The sequence below is a fragment of the Brachypodium distachyon genome, chromosome 3 (genome assembly GCF_000005505.3).
Source record: "Brachypodium distachyon strain Bd21 chromosome 3, Brachypodium_distachyon_v3.0, whole genome shotgun sequence".
Lineage (NCBI taxonomy): Eukaryota > Viridiplantae > Streptophyta > Magnoliopsida > Poales > Poaceae > Brachypodium > Brachypodium distachyon.
The window spans coordinates 13,785,077-13,802,055 of record NC_016133.3 but is presented as its reverse complement, the minus strand read 5'-3'; the positions used below and the strand labels follow the sequence as shown (position 1 = coordinate 13,802,055).

The following is a 16,979-nucleotide window of genomic DNA, read 5'->3' as shown; positions in this document are numbered from 1 at the left end:
GAAGTGAAGTGAACTAGTACAAGGTTGAACAGGAGAAAGAAGAAGAGCAAAGAAGGTGAAAGTGAGAGAGAGAGGAGAAGAACTTGTGGCTGGAGGGAATGAATGGATGGGGCTGGGCAAGGAAGGCATGGAGGCCACGTGAAGGAGGCATGGGCCTGACTTGCTTTTTTTTCTTCCTTTTCTTTCTTTCCCAGGGATGGGATTGTGGGCCCGGCCGCGAGAGCAGGCTAGAAAAAGATTCACCACCCAACACAACAGCAGAGCACTTCTTTCCATTTCCAAGGCTTGGCTTGGAAGCATCCATCCCCTCCTCCTTCTGCCGTGGCGACCCCACCTAAAGATTAAACTAAAATCCTTTCTCTCTCAGAAAAAAAAGATTAAAAATCGTTCTGATAAAGTATATTGGTTTTACATTGTGTTGCAGGACGGGATTTCTTTGGAGTTTCTTTATAAGATGTTTAGAATTTTGCAAGACAGTTTTTTTTTTTTTTTGCTGAGTAGACAGTTTTGTTCATTCGACTTATTACTAAGACAGGTTCTTTTTTTTTTTTAGTGTTGTAATCAAACAAACTTCTGCGCAAATGTAACCATGTAGGAACCAATTAGAATGGCGTAAGGAAAAACATAGGGGAGTGCAGATAAAGGAGTGCATCGTTTTTGCATCTAATTGTAAAGATCGATTCAATCCCGTGGATAAATTTTTTTTAAGGGCGTCTTTTTATAGACCACCCTAGTTATTTTTAAAGAAAAGCAGAAAATGCTGACTATTGCTTAAATGATGCGCAAGCCCAAATAGGACCATCTTTGGGAAAACAGTAACTGGCCCGGCCCAGTAAAAGGCAAATGTAACGGGGTTTTCAAGTTCTACGGGCAGGCAAAAATGCCTAACATAGAGCCAAACCAACAGAAATCCGAAAACTGTATCTACAACTTTCAAAAAATTCTGAAAATAATAATATAAACGTTTAGTTTACTGTAGACGTTTAGTTTTTGCACAGCTGCATAAGCAGGCTGTTCTCTCTCAAAAAAAAAAAATTGCTGCAGAAGCAGGCGGCGCACTCATCTAGTCATCTTCAGGGTGACCTTTTTTTTGGACAAGAAATGAGCTAGGTTCAGTGTTACAGTATGGGTGGAAACAGGTAGAGACAGCGGGATGTGTCCAGAACTTCAGTTAAGTGCAATGCATTCGACATTTTCTTTTTTCCCCTTCTTCGAGAAGACAACAAAGATTGGCGTTTCAACAAATGCCCCGATAAAAAGGAAAGACACAGTTTACCTACAAGCCTACAGATAGTCGAACCCCGCAGTTGATCCAAATGCGTCTTGCTTACACACTTGCATTATCATCATCTTCCTCCTCTTGCTTCCTTGGCTAATTAGGTTCTCTGCAACCCGGGCGTTCTTCGGTCCCTCCTTTTCGAAAAAAAAGAGATTCTCTGCTACCCAGGCCTGAACCTTACAATTGCGTTGCTTCAGGAATGCTTCTGACTTCAATTTTGCTGTCTCAACGAGTTTATGGCTGTGCCTTCACCTTTGCGGTGGAAGAAATGAACTGTGAACATCTGCGGTAACACATGGTGAAGTAAGACACTAAAAATGTGATATGCTCTGTTCAGATATTTGCACCAAAGCTAGAAATTTTTCTTTCGTTTTGTACAGCTAGATGCGCAAATGCGGGCACCCACACCGAGATATATTCCAAGTTATAATTCGCATGGTCAAACATTAGTGGATGCAACTTTGAATGGACGACTCTTGGATTTGCTGCATCACTTATGTTCAGATAGAAGACCTGCAATTTCTACATACTCACAAAAAAAACGGGCCTGTTCTGTTCAACATTCAACCCAACTAAAAAATTGTACTAACCAGCATTTTCAAACAAGAAAACCTAGCAGCCACACATAAAAGAGAGCGTGAAGGGCTATTCTCTTTGCTGAGATATGCTAGCCCATAGTCAATATGATGATGACAACTAGAAGGCAACACTTCCACACTTGCTAGAAATATCTACCATTGACTAACTCCAAATTTCATAGATGCTTCCAGTGGGAAAAGGACCACAACAAAATGCTACACTGATTTGGTGGCTCCCTGGAGTCGTGGTACTCATTGTCCAAGGCGACCTCATCCATCTCTTTGCTTCTATATCAACTTCCATGGTTTCCATTTGTTACAGCAAATGGATTCCCTTCTCCCCATACACACAATATTGTTCTTGTTGTCTGTTTGTCATTCTGTGTATTTCCTTTTTGTGCGTTATCCGGCAGCCGCCTTCTTCCAGACAAGCCGCTTTCTGCCGGCACCACCCTCATCTCTGATGACGGCACTTTTGCCCTCGGGTTCTTCTCTCCATCCAGCTCCACCACCACAAAACGTTACTACGTCGGCATATGGTACAAGGACATTCCCAAGGACAACGTTGTGTGGGTTGCCAACCGTGCTACGCCGATCACCAATCCTTCTTCTGCAACACTCGCCTTGATCAACGGATCCAATCTCGCCGTGTCAGACACCAACAGAAAGCTTCTCTGGATGACAAACACCAGCACCGCAAGCAATTCATCGTCAGAGGCAACGCTTGATAACAATGGGAATTTTGTGCTCCGGTCATCTCAGGGCACCATCTTATGGCAAAGCTTCGATTACCCGACCGACACTCTCCTTCCAGGCATGAACCTCAGAATCACCCACAATACGCATGCGCTGCAAAGGCTCATCTCTTGGAAGAACCCCCAAGACCCATCCCCGGGAAACTTCTCCTATGGTGCAGACCCTGATTTCTTTCTGCAGCGTTTTATCTGGAATGGGTCAAGATCATACCGGCGAAGTCCTGTATGGAACAACTATTTGGTCGTTGGGCAATATTTGGAGACTATCAAGTCCACAATTTACTTTACACTGCATCATATTGATGATGAGGTCTACATTTCCTTTGGACTACCAGTGCCCAGTGTCTCTTCATTAGTGCTACTGAAGATGGGCTACTCAGGCAAGACTACCATACGAAGCTGGAACCGCAACATGTCAACATGGACTGATATGCAGTCAGTACCTAACCAAGAATGCAACATATATGGGCACTGTGGTCCATCTGGTTACTGCGAGAACACTCAGTCTGTTGTGACATGCAAGTGCCTTGATGGCTTTCAGCCAAACAATAAAGAAGACTGGGCACTTGGCAGGTTTTCACAGGGATGCCACCGGAAGGAGGCACTAAGTTGTGATCAAGGAGATAGTTTCTTAACTCTGTCAACCATGAAGGTGCCAGACAAGTTCTTGTATGTCAAAAATAGAAGCTTTGATGAATGCACAGCAGAATGCACCAGGAACTGCTCCTGCACGGCCTATGCTTACGCCAATATGAGCACCAAGGTTACTTATGGGGATGAAACAAGGTGCCTATTGTGGATGGGAGATTTGATTGACACGGAGAAGCTCATTGGACATGGAGAAAACCTCTATATTAGGGTTAATGGACTAAGTGGTATAGTTTACTGTTTCCATTTCTCTGCTCGCTTAATTAAGGTTTACATAGTGGTGGGCGAATATTAGAGGGTAAAGGCGTGGTAATACAATTATAATATGAGCAATCTGTGAATCACTGTAATCTGTTCTATATGAAAAGCAATAGTTTATACAGTTGGAGGGTGCAGAATAGCAGCTGGGTAAAGAATAAAAATACGAGCATGTGGGCGTTGGGAATAGTCCAGATCAGGTTTTATGAATTTGGTATGTACAACGCTACGCTTCCATCCGAACTATATATATCAGGGAACAGCTTCTAATAGATGTTCCAGACAACTATGTGTTTGGAAACAAATGGTCGGCACAGTTTTCCAAAGACAACATATTCAAATCCAAGTCATATACTACCACCTGGGTCCAAGTCTTATTTCTTTGGACTAAAATTTACGTGCCTATTTATTTGGTATTAATAGAACATGGAGTTCATCCTCGAACTTCATATCCAAGTAAATACAAGATCTACAGTCTGATAGAAGGAAACCTTCACGTTTTGGCATAAGTTGTCTATGCAATCTGTTTATATCGTATAAACAACTGGGCCTGTCAACAGCTCCATACAATTCTCAAAAACATGTCGCGGTGGATTTTAATTTCAAGTATCGAGCAAAAGTATCCTAGATGCTATGATACTTGCGATGCAATTGTTCATGTGGGAAATAAGTTGCTTGAGAGTTGAGATCATATGCGCGTACGTTCATACTTGTAAGAAATGTTTGGCTTCTGAATCTAATTATTTTCCACATTTTTTAAATGGTGATTTCTTTACGGACTGTTGGCAGACAAAAAGTGGAGGGGTCATGTACTGAAAATTACACTGCCGCTGGTGTCAAGTTTGCTCATACTCATATGTGTGTGCCTTGTTTGGGTTTGCAACAATGGAGGTAGAAATAAGTTCCTACTCCTCAGTACATTTTGTGTAGGCCACTGCTGTTACATATTTCCACGTGCTGTGTTCCTTTTATTATTCTAGAGAGTTTGTTTGAATAGTCCTTTTATGTCAATATGTCAGGCAAACAAAGGACCAAGAAAATCTTGAAGAAGCTGATACCAGGAGCTTTGAGCACTTCTGTTGGACTTCTCGATGGAAGCTTAAAGTATCCTTCAATTAGCTTCCGAGATATTTTGCATGCAACAAACAATTTCTCTAACTCCAACATGCTTGGACAAGGAGGTTTTGGCAATGTTTACAAGGTATCGTTAAATCTTTTCTTATAGTGTAAAATCATTGTATTTCTATCTTGTTTGATGTAAAAGTAGGCAATTGTGCAGGGGGCATTAGAAGATGGTACAGAAATTGCTGTAAAAAGGCTTATTAAGGGTTCTGGCCAAGGGGTGCAGGAGTTCAGGAATGAAGTAATACTCATTGCGAAGCTGCAACACAGAAACTTGGTTAGACTTCTAGGTTTCTGCATCCATGAAGACGAGAAACTATTGATATATGAATACTTGCCTAACAAAAGCCTGGATACATTGCTTTTCAGTATGTTCCGATTAAAACCTTTGCAAATTTCAGTAACTAATGAAATCAATCAAAATGATTGATGTTATCCCTCAATTGATGCTATTGCTAGGAGATGCCACAAGGAAGTCAATGCTTGATTGGCCAATGAGATTTGAGATAATCAAAGGGATAGCTAGAGGACTTCTTTATCTTCATCAAGATTCAAGGTTGAAGATAATCCACAGGGATCTCAAAACTAGCAACATACTATTGGATGCTGAAATGAGCCCTAAGATATCTGATTTCGGTATGGCGAGAATATTTGGCGGCAATGAGCAACAAGGAAAGACCAACCGCGTTGTTGGCACGTAGTGAGTCATATTGAATAAACTTTATATATTGTTCTTGTGCTGGAAGCAAAATTAACTTATGTCACATTAACTGGGACATGTTTCAAACAGCGGTCACATGTCGCCTGAATATGCTCTGGAAGGTGTGTTTCCTGTCAAGTCTGATGTCTATAGCTTTGGAGTTTTACTTCTAGAGATTGTGAGTAGCTCAAAGATCAGCTCTACGCATCTACAAGCAGACTTTCCCAACATTATAGCCTATGTAAGTACCATGAAATGTTTGATTTCTACAAAGTATAGTAAACATATGCACCTTAGAAGGGGATAAGATATGATGGGTACAGGCGTGGAGTTCATGGAAGGATGGGAGCACAAAGGATTTTGTTGACTCGTCAATCTTGGGGAGCTGTTCGCTTAATGAGACTTTACGATGCATCCATACTGGACTCTTGTGCGTTCAAAGTAGCTCAAATGCGCGGCCCCTCATGTCATCAATTGTGTCCTTTCTGGACAATGAAGATATATCACTTCCACCTCCAAAACAGCCAATATATTATGCAGAAAAGAACTATGGAACTCATAGAACAGCAGAAGATACTGTGGAATCAGCAAACAACATGAGCATTATGGTGCTAAAGGGACGCCAGCCCTTTAGCGGTCTAGTTCCTGCATGTGCCTGTTTGTATTTGTGCAACTGCATAGCATATAAGAAGCTAATATTTGATTGAAGAAAAGTTAGCTTTGTTCTAATATAGATAATGTATAGCTCCTTTAGCATATCATGTATAGATAATTGTGTAAACTAGGATGTGTTTGTGAAGCTTGACTGAGTGATTCTTGGAAGTTCAGACATCAAGTGCAATTTGTAGATGCTAGAAGAATAAGAATCATATTATTCCCACAATACCTCAATTTTGAATAAAATAGAAAACTACATTTAGCTGATATATTGATAAAATGTGGTTTATCCCAAAAACAATTCCCTGTAAACTTTATTTTTTTTCTTTTCTTTCGCTTTTGCGTTTTGCCTGTATCATCAGAACATAGTTGCCATAAATAACAGCAGTTATCTTGTACAAAAGCAACTTTAAGTTACATTAGAAAATATGTGCAATGTTTACCTAGAAAAAGGGATATACTGCCACGTTATTTCAAATTGATATAGCATACCGTATACTAACCCTTAACAGAGCTATTGTCATCAGTTCAGAACAGTTAGTTTTTAAGACAACAAGAGAAGAAGGATGACATACAAATGTTAGCCCAAAACTGAAGTTGATGGAGTGCAAACTGTCCAAGTTATGTGTCACTTATTTGTATGGTTAAGCAATCTGTCCTCCCTCTTGTCCAATGCATTTGCTCTTCAGTGCTATACAAATAGGTCAAGACCAGAGAGCAAGAAACTTAAAGCAACACTGAAGGGCTAATTTTGCAACCACCTACTAATACCCTCTCCATGTGGTTATCCGTTGATAACATTACTCTCCAAAATCTGTTCAAACTAGCTTTTAAGATAGCACGGAAGCACCATACAGAATTTCTTTGAAAGGATAAACGGATGACTGTTGATTCGTGAAAAATAGACCAGTCACTCACTAAGTCACTAGCTAGTTTCTTCTACCAGGCATTTTCACGAACACATTGCACACACACTCAAACCCATGCCTATCCTCTTCCTCTAGATCACACGCATCACTAGAGACCCCTCGACTAGAGATTCCGCAACAGCGAGAACAGATGGTTCCATTCACATCCCATAAGCGTAAGAAACAAATAAGCGCACGGTTCCATTCACAATTAAAGCGCGGAACGTCGGAGAAAAAAGCATTCAAATCACGCACCTCTGAAGCTCAAGCGCGTGCGCTGTTCTCATTCCAGCGGGCCACGGACGGCGCCCCGCCGCATCTTAGCTTTCTCGCCGTGCACCTCCTCCAGCCAGCAGCCCAGCACTGCCGGCTGCCGCCCAGGCCGCCGGGGGAGGGAGGAGGAGGGAAGAAAGGTACAGTACAATGAGTTTTCTCGGGAGCTCTTGCTTTTTTAGTTTTTTGGCTGGGCTTGTGGGCTGTTTCCTCTGATCAAATTTGGGCCGTCTGATGGGTAACGGAGAGTCTCAGCACAAAATGAACGAGGCCCAACCCAAGCCGTCTTCGTCTTGCCTTCTCTTCCCCCAAAACACAACACCAAAGCTCCCTCCCATGGCGGCCGCCGCCGACGAAGGCCAAGCCGGCGTTTCCGCCGCGTTAGGTTCGCCCCTGCGAATCGGCCGAAGAAGAAGAGGCCCCAGTCCCACTCCCACTCCCGAAGGTGGTCACGCAGCGCGCGGTCGGCGGCTCAACGACGTTCCTCGATCTCCGGTGAACTCCGCGTCCTCCGCTCCCTCGTCTACCTCCTCTTAAAAGCTGCTCTCGATGTTATGGCTGGATTAGATTACAGTGCTCCATGGTTTGTCTGTAGAAAATAATGCAGCGGGGTTGTTTCAGTTTAGGTCTTGGGAGTTCGTCCCTTCCATGCATCAACATGTCATGATCGGCAGGATTCTGCAGTCCTGCGAATCCTGCCCAGTATATAGTTAAGAAAATCACAAGCACAGCTCCAGTGACCACAGTCACTACAATCCAAATGAAACCGGCAGCTGCGCATCCAAAAATGCAGAACAATCTCATCAGCATGACAAAACCAAACCCATTTGGCCACTTGTCATTGCTAGCAATGGCATCATGTCAGATAAGCCAAAACCAGATCTTAACTTCCAATAGGATTTTTGCACTTTCCACAAGTCTTTAACGGATCTATCAGGCCCCCAGCTTGATAAATGCCTGTACATTTTCTCCTGGACTGAAAAAATGGCCCTGATTTAGACCATTTGGAATGTCAGGTGAATCATTTAAATCAGCTCACTAACCTGTCCAGCAGCGTATTGCATTGAACCTGCAAACACCTCATCTAACCATTTCCTAAAGATGAGATGCCACCTTCTGGCATGCGTCTTTTGCAAAGTGAAACCTTGTTCATTATGGATAGCAAATAAACATTTGTTACATGTCTAATTGTTTTCTGTTGTTTTACATATTCAAGTAATATTTTTGAGTTGACACATCATCCTGGGTGCATGTGTTCCTGGAAGCCATTTTTGCGCTCTCACATATGTAATGTACCCCACTGGTTCCTCAAGAAAACATGTGTACACCCTTTATTTTTGGAACGCCTGCCAGTTAAGATGGATACCTGAATAGGTTTTCACTTTCACCATGTACCACATTCGTGCTTACCTTAATCCTTTCTATATCAAGAAAACTGATCTATGTATAAGTCTAATACAGCATTCTGAAATCTAAACATAAAAAAATGATGAACTGCTTGGACAGTGGTATTAGGTTAGAATTTTTTTAGAACTTAATCAACATGTTCGAAGTGGTACTTGATCAGTTGACGTTTTTCAGAATATCATATCACTCCTGTTGTATTCCATTTTTTACGAGTAAGGCTTTGTTTCCAGTCTAAATATTTGATATCAGCATGATGGGTTGATGGTGTAGCCTGTTTCCAGAATGGTGGCTCCTTCCAGGAAAAAGAGTACGGGTTTCCAATTGTTGAAGAGTTTGGATCACTTACGATGGAGTTATTCCTAATTGTGAGTTAGTGATATTGACTTCCATGTCAACTTTAACGTACACTGATATATCATATATTTTACTGGTCACTTTGCTTGCAAGTACGAGTTTCTGTTATCACCCACCATCGCTTGTGCCTTTTCAGCCTGTTTGATTTGGAAGAGCCCTGGCTCAACTCTAGCAGGATCAACTGGTTTCAGCGAAATATTACCTGTAAGTCAAAACCGATCGTGTGCTTTTCTATGGCGATCCCAGTCCCACATATGAATGCGAGATATGATATTTCTTCTCCTGTAACATTCTATACATTTTGTGCATGGATCTGCTTTGAAATGACGCTCGTATGAATTCACATACTAAAGTTAACCTGATAGAATCTACATAAGAAGCACATTTTATCTGTCATTTTCTTTTCACTCTTTACCTGTAAATGTATATCACAGCTTTAAACCTGGATGTTATGGAGTAGGACTAAACATTTATGAAACAGACAGGATGCCTTGATTTTCAGAGAAAGATTCTTGTGTACTCACATTTGAAATCTTGGCAGAATATTGTGTCACGAAATGACTTTTTCAATATTTCTAGATTATTTTTTGTAATAACTTAGTGACAAGAAATTAGTAGCATGCTTTCTTCTTTCTAGTTTGCAACAAAATATTACAGCACTATTAAGAACATAGCAAAACCAGACAGCATGTGCCAGTACTAATTTTGGAACAACTCAACTACTCTTTCATTGTTTGTTGTCTAAATATCCAAGGCAGCCTCACTCTCGATTGCTTATATATACCCCATTTTTCTGACCCAAGTGCTTTGATATAACCCACCACTCTCATGACCCATAATCATTTGCTCGCAAACAGAAGGCCGAGAAATCCGATGCATTCCCTTCCTGCATATGCCATTCTTTTCTTTCTTTCTTGGCCATTCAGTTCAGTGCTTATCTGTGCATCCGACCACTACCTTGTCCCTGGCAAGCCGCTCTCTCCCGGCAGCATTCTTGTCTCAGAAGATGGTGTATTTGCCCTGGGCTTCTTCTCCCCATCAAACTCCACCAAAAACTATGTGGGCATATGGTACAACGGCATCCCGGAGTTCACCGTTGTATGGGTATCCAACCGCGCTGCACCAATCAATGATCTTTCCTCTGCGATGTTTGCTGTGACCAACAACTCCGATCTAGTCCTGTCTGACGGTAATGGCCGTGTTCTTTGGACAACAAACAACAACATCAGCACCAATTCCTCGTCAGCACAAGCCATGCTAGACAACACTGGAAACTTCATCCTCCGGTCGTTGGCTGACAGCGCCATAGTATGGCAGAGCTCGACCACCCCACTAATACTCTCCTACCCGGCATGAATCTCAGGCTCAGCCACAAGATGCACCCACTGCAGCTCCTCGTTTCTTGGAAAGGCTTAGATGACCCATCCCCTGGTGACTTCTCCTACGGTGCAGACCCCGATAACCTCATGCAGCGCTTCATCTGGCATGGTTCAAGGCCATACCAGCGAAGCCCAGTGTGGACAAACTATCTCCAACCTGTGAACTACATGGACGGCATATCCAAACCTACCGTTTCCTTGGCATTACATCATGCCGGCGATGAGGTTTACATGTCCTTCGGCATGCCGACTGGCTCCTTCATTTTGCTGGTCAGAATGGAGATTGACTACTCAGGCAAGGTAAATATACTAAGCTGGGAGAACAACATGTCGGTATGGAAAGCCCTGTACACAGAGCATGTGTATGGGTGCAATATGTATGGCTACTGTTGTCCTTATGGTTACTGCGACAACACAGAAATCCTCCCAGTTTGCAAGTGTCCTGATGGTTTTGAGCCAAGGGATGATAAAGGCTGGATTGCCGGCAGGTTCTCGCAGGGGTGCTGCCGGAAGGAGGTGCTAAGATGTACCCATGGAGATGTTTTCTTGAGCTTTCCAGGCATGAAGGTCCCTGACAAGTTCCTCCCAGTCCGGAGCAGAAGCTTTGATGAGTGCATGGAGGAATGCAGGAGTAACTGCTCCTGTGTGGCATATGCTTACTCCAGTATGAGCGATATGGATATTGATGGAGATGACATAAGGTGCCTGGTATGGATGGGAGATTTGATCGATATGGAGAACTTCACCCAAGGAGGGGAAAACCTATATGTTCGGACTAACAGATCAAGAGGTATGATTCCTTGCTTCTCTTTTTTCTTCTTTTTATGATAGTACATAAGTTCCTTTGAAGCGGGCCTGTTGAAATTGGAGAAAGAGCGGTGTATTTTCTTTTGAAGCATTAGAGGAAGGAGAGGTGATACGATAATCACTGCACCATACATCAATACATGTGGTATGTGGAATCGATAAACTTTGTTGATTCTATGTGAATTAAATTTTTGCAGGTAAAAAGAGAGGCCTAGAAATTGTTTTGCCAGTTATATCGAGTTTGCTGATACTCATACTGATGGGGCTTATTTGGATCTGTGGCCTAAGAGGTAGGCAATTGTTTTTTTATTCTAATTCTTATGTGCTCTCTAGCACCAAGCAAGCTGAAGAGATGGTGCCCACATTCCTGGCAGGCAAACAAGGAAGCAAGGTTGTCCTGAAAAGGCTGACACTTGGAGATACAGGCACTTCTAACGAACTTCCTGATAGAAACGCAGAATTTCTTATTTTGAGCTTTCGAGCAATTGCTACCACGACAAATAATTTCTCTGAATCATGCATTCTTGGCCAAGGAGGTTTTGGCAATGTTTATAAGGCAAGAAGTCGGTGTACTGATAATTAGATTGTTAATGGAATACCTAACTCGCTACATTCAATAATACCTCGGTTTTTTCAGGGAACGTTGGAAGATGGTAAGGAAATTGCTGTGAAAAGGCTCCGTGTAGGTTCTGTCCAGGGGGTAGTGGAGTTCAAAAATGAAATAGCTCTGATTGCCAAGTTGCAGCACAGAAACTTAGTCAAACTTCTAGGCTGCTGCATTCATGAAGATGAAAAACTTTTAATTTATGAATTCATGCCTAACGGAAGTCTGGATGCCTTCATTTTCAGTATGTTCTGGCTGCTTCTTGCAAAACCTCAGTTTTAGTTAAAAAGATCTTGCATCCCTAATAACATGCTTTGTATGGTTCTTTTCCTTGGCAGATGATAGAAGAAAATCACTTCTCAACTGGCCCACAAGATTTAAGATAATCACGGGTGTAGCGAGAGGCCTTGTTTATCTCCACCAAGAATCCAGATTAATGATGATTCATAGAGATCCCAAAGCAAGCAACATATTGTTGGATGCTGAGATGATCCCCAAGATATCTGATTTTGGTACAGCTAGGATCTTTGGCGTCAACGAACAGCAAGAACATACAAATCGAGTTGTCGGAACATTGTGAGTATTGAGTAATCTCATACATGAAAGAAATGAACAAAGTCTAAATTTTGTGCATCTTGTGTGGTTAATGGTCCAAACAGTGGCTGCATGTCGCCTGAATATGCAATGGAAGGCATCATCTCTGTGAAATCCGACGTCTACAGCTTTGGTGTGTTACTCCTAGAGATTGTGAGTGGCTTGAAGATCAGCACTACAGACCCAACGACACATTCACATAACCTTATAGATTATGTAAGTCTTTCAAAGCGCTGAAAACTTTTTCAACTCAGATGGGATGCAATCTAGATAATGACAATTGACACGATTGATTTGATGCAGGCGTGGACCTTATGGAAGAACGGGAGCATACTGAACCTAGTCGACCCGTCGATTGCCGCGAGTTGCTCTCATGACGAAGCTCTAAGGTGCATTCATATCGGGCTCTTGTCAGTACAGGACAACCCAAATGCTCGCCCGCTCATGTCCTGGGTGTTATCAAGCCTGGATAATGGAGGCATAGAGCTCCCGCAGCCGAAAGAGTCTGCATACTTCCATCGGAACTACGGAACTGATGGAGCAGAGGAAAGCCATGTAAACAACATGAGCCTTGGGAATCTGAAGGGGCGTTAGGAGCCCGTACTCATCGAAGAAAAAGGCAAGTTGTTCTCGGATAGAGGTAATGTATGCCTCGTCTATCCAACAAGTGTCTGGCCAAACAGTGGCGACACAGTAAGAAGACAATGCAATAGTCTTCCATGTATGAGACTCCTAACTGTGTGTATGTCCTGTGCGTTCATGTCGCCTTTCCTACCCATATACTCCCTCCGTTTCATGTTAAGTGTCAAAATATTGCATGTATCTACACATATTTTAGTATATAGATATGTTCATTTTTAGACAAATTTGAATTACTTAATATGGGATGGAGGAAGTACTACCTGCATTCCGGTTTAAGAAGCCCCACGCATCCCTAGGTTGAAAATTTAACTAATGTAACATGAATTTTATGTCACAAAAATTATACCATTAGAAAATAGAACATATGAAGTTTCTAATACCAGTATAATTTTTGTGATATAAGACTCATGTTAAATTAATTAAATCTTCAACCTAGGATACATGGGTGCCACATAAACCGGAATGGAAGGAGTACTGACTAGGTGAGCCCTACCTCTGCCAGGATTGTAATTGTGCTTGTAATATGTATCCATTTGTGGTATGTAATGTGTTTTCTCTTCTTCTTGCATGGCTGGCTGGATATGTTGTCCATGCAACGCCATGGTCCATGGATTAGCTTACAAGCTAGATGATGCCAGCTTGCAATTAGCTGTCTCTGCTGGGATGATTGCCATGGATGGTTTCAACAAACTCCATGCCAGGGGCGCCTGGGACCATAAATAGATGCAGTTAGTTAGTGAGTGGTGGTGCAGTGCTCCTCCAGAAGAAGCTAAGCTCTGTATAGTGGTAATCTTCCGTAAGCACTTTTTTTATTAGAAGCAAACAGTTTTATGGATAAACAGCCAATGACGAGCTGTGGTGTCTATATCATGTCTTCTTTGCCGTGCGTCAGCTACTCAAACTAAGACGCAACCGACTCTTGACCCTGGTCTGAGTAGTATTACATCCCTGTGGATTTTTTTTGTGTGTGTGTCTCTCTCTATATATACATATATATATGTACATATATATATATATACATATATATATACACACACACTCTCCATTCCTAAATACTTGTCGCTGTTTTAGTGCTTAATTTTGTACTCCCTCCGTTCCTAAATACTTGTTGTTTTAGTGCAAACTTAAACAGCGACAAGTATTTAGAAACGGATGGAGTAATTTTTTAGATAAGTGTATTTCTCGTGTCTTCATTATTGAATAGTCTAGAGCTTTCGTGTCAGACCTTTTTTTGTTGTCTACGGTGCATGTTTCATACGTAGACACCCAGATCTGTATTTTCATACTGACCTCGGTGGCTTAGTTGGGATGTCTCCGTTGGGCGCCCAAACATTAGAGTGCCACCCCAACTATGTACCCCACGATGCTTACCGACGGATCATGATCGAATGGTCACCATAAATTGCTCGGTTTAGATGGATGGCTCGTTGATTTGACAAATTTCGTAGCCCTGCAGCCCCTGCAAAGCCACTGCACAGCCAAGTCTGGTCATGTCATGAGGACCACCTTCTTGTCAGGCGGTAGTGGGTTGAGATATTTATTTCTTCTTGCTTCGTCTCATCTATCACTCACATCTGTTCTTCCTCACTTCATCCACCTCCATCTCGCATCTATCTCTCAGACTCTTTCTTCCTCCATTCTTCAAAAGTTTCTGCCATTGTTGTGCTTCCTCCGAGCTTTTTTCACACGACCATTTTCTTTCTGAGGAGACCATTTTAGTTCTTTTGTACTTTCTTGCTGTGCTCTTTATTTTCTTTTAGTTCATTTTTAGTCAGTCTTTCGATCTTGTTGTGTCACGTTCTAGGGTTCTACAGTCTCAACACTTCCTGGACGATGTAGATTCGGCAGGTACTTCGATTTGTAGTATCCGCACCTTATAGTCCTTTTTCGATTTGTTCAAAATATTAATTCGATAGTACGTACCACTCACCCTTCTCATTTCATGTTACAGGATTTCAAGATTTTGCACTCAGGTGTTTCTTTTTCCAAACTAAACGATGAGTCTTTCCAAGGTACCTGTCATCTCTTATTTCTTCTACGTTCTGTGTGTGATGTACCCCTAATTTAGTACAAGTACTCTCATCTAGGTTATCGAATCATGTACTTCATTCTTCCTGTTTCATAGCAACCGATTTTCGGCCCATCATGTTTATGTACTCTTTGTTCCTTTTTCTACCCTTGTACCTCTTCATAAGTGCTAAAAATTTTATGCTCTCTCCCTATTATGACTATTGTACCTTCAAATGTAACCGTACCATGTACTTCACATTTGCTTGCCAATATAATTCCTTCAGTACCTCTCATGTAGTTACGACTGTTCTACTTACCACTGTACTTGTGCTTTCCAATCTAATCGATCCATGTACTTACCACTGTTCCTACTGTCTACTTAACCATGATTTTGCCAAAAGCCAACATGTAATTCCTGATAATTACTTGTCGTTGTACCCTTTGTTACCTTATGCACGTTTTATCATGCGGCTCTATGGCAATCATGTTTGTTGTACCAAGTACCCTTTCATACAACAACACATCATGTACCTAACCAGTTACTTCCCTATTTCTATATGTCATTTCTGGTAATTATTGTACATATGGTTACACTGCCATCATCTACCTTATGTACGTCCTAATTATTGTACATTTGGTTATACCGCTATCATCTACTACATGTACCTTCTCATGCTGTCCATCATAAGATAATGTTATGCATGTACTCTCCAGCATCATGTATCATCATGTACTTCCAAGGATAGCTTTAAAGTAGCTTCCTATTTCTTTTCCATGGTTTTTTGTGCTAAAATTCTATATGTCATTTCTGCTAATTATTGTACATGCGGTTACACTGCCATCATCTACCTTATGTACCTCCTAATTATTATACATATGGTTATACTGCTATCATCTACTACATGTACCTTCTCATGCTGTCCATCATAACATATTGTTCGAAACATGCTCCCATTTAACACGATTTTTTAAATTTTGCTAGCTCAAAGGGCATGCTGCAATGTCTGATCCTCTGAGTACTAAAGAAGTAACAGAGTATGATAGCAATGAAGAAAGTCAAACTTCTTCAACTACCAAGTCCCCAACCTCAAGGACATCCGCAAAAACTCTTTACTGGATTATCAAGAAATTCAATCCTATCAAGAGACAATTGGTCAAAGAAATAGGTTTTGGAGGCTTACTTGAACTGCCTCTATGGAATTCAATTAGTCGCATCTTCAGTACTTGGCTTCTTGGCCAAGTTGATTGCATAGACTTCACAATTGTACTAGATGCAGCTCGGAGGCTGCAGTTCACACCACAGGATGTGAACAAAGTATTTGGTATCCCATGCGGACACCGTGATGTACTAGGACCAGAAACTCAAATATCGGATGCTGCAATGGTTTACATTCGTGAACAAGCTGGTATATCTATGAGCAAGATCAGCCTCAAAGATGCTGAGAAGATTGTCCTTATGGACTTGTCAGAAAACAGCACAAGATTACAGAAGGATTCATTCAAGATGGCATTTGTTATCATTGCCATGGGTCATCTCCTGTCTCCATCAACAAAGTACGATCACGTGAACATTGATTTCCTTGGTGCGTTGCGTTGTACCGAGGAAATTGGTCAATACAACTGGTGTGCATATGTTATCACTTGTCCTCTCTGCAAAACCTCTGAGTGCACTCTCAAGAGGACCAGCTCGACCAGGTACCGGCAGACGTGCAGCTGGACCACCCTCAAACTTTTTCCTGCAAGATATCAGTAACATATGTCACATAATGCCTAACTGTTACGTTTATACTAACAATCTTTAGATTTGTTCTTTAGAGTACTCAATATACTAACATGAAGATAGCTAAGAATGCATACATACATTGTCAAGTAAGTACATGTACATGTACATTACAGATCAAATTCTGAAGTACATTTAATTATGTCAAATTAAACTGCCTGTTAAAAATAGACCTAAAACACTTGAACCAAATTCTTTGGAAGTAAATGAAGTACCATTAATTA

The 16,979-nt window shown here is 41.6% G+C and overlaps 1 protein-coding gene, 1 long non-coding RNA gene and 2 pseudogenes across 2 annotated transcripts; 3 read left to right on the top strand and 1 right to left on the bottom strand.

Moving 5' to 3' along the window:
• Positions 1–1,064: 1,064 nt before the first annotated feature.
• On the bottom strand, positions 1,065–7,322 carry LOC112271763. Its single transcript, XR_002965128.1, has 2 exons — positions 7,161–7,322; positions 1,065–1,562 (listed from the first exon to the last, which is right to left on the bottom strand). It is a non-coding gene; the product is annotated as an uncharacterized LOC112271763 (long non-coding RNA).
• LOC104583552 lies at positions 1,594–6,264 on the top strand (annotated as a pseudogene).
• A 163-nt stretch (positions 7,323–7,485) lies between the features above and the next one.
• On the top strand, positions 7,486–13,189 carry LOC112268556 (annotated as a pseudogene).
• Positions 13,190–13,616: 427 nt separating this feature from the next.
• On the top strand, positions 13,617–16,790 carry LOC112271639. Its single transcript, XM_024461362.1, has 4 exons — positions 13,617–13,751; positions 14,917–14,977; positions 15,958–16,670; positions 16,778–16,790. The coding sequence occupies exons 2-4, from the start codon at positions 14,963–14,965 to the stop codon at positions 16,788–16,790; spliced, it is 741 nt and encodes a 246-aa protein (XP_024317130.1). The 5' UTR covers positions 13,617–13,751; positions 14,917–14,962.
• Positions 16,791–16,979: the final 189 nt, after the last annotated feature.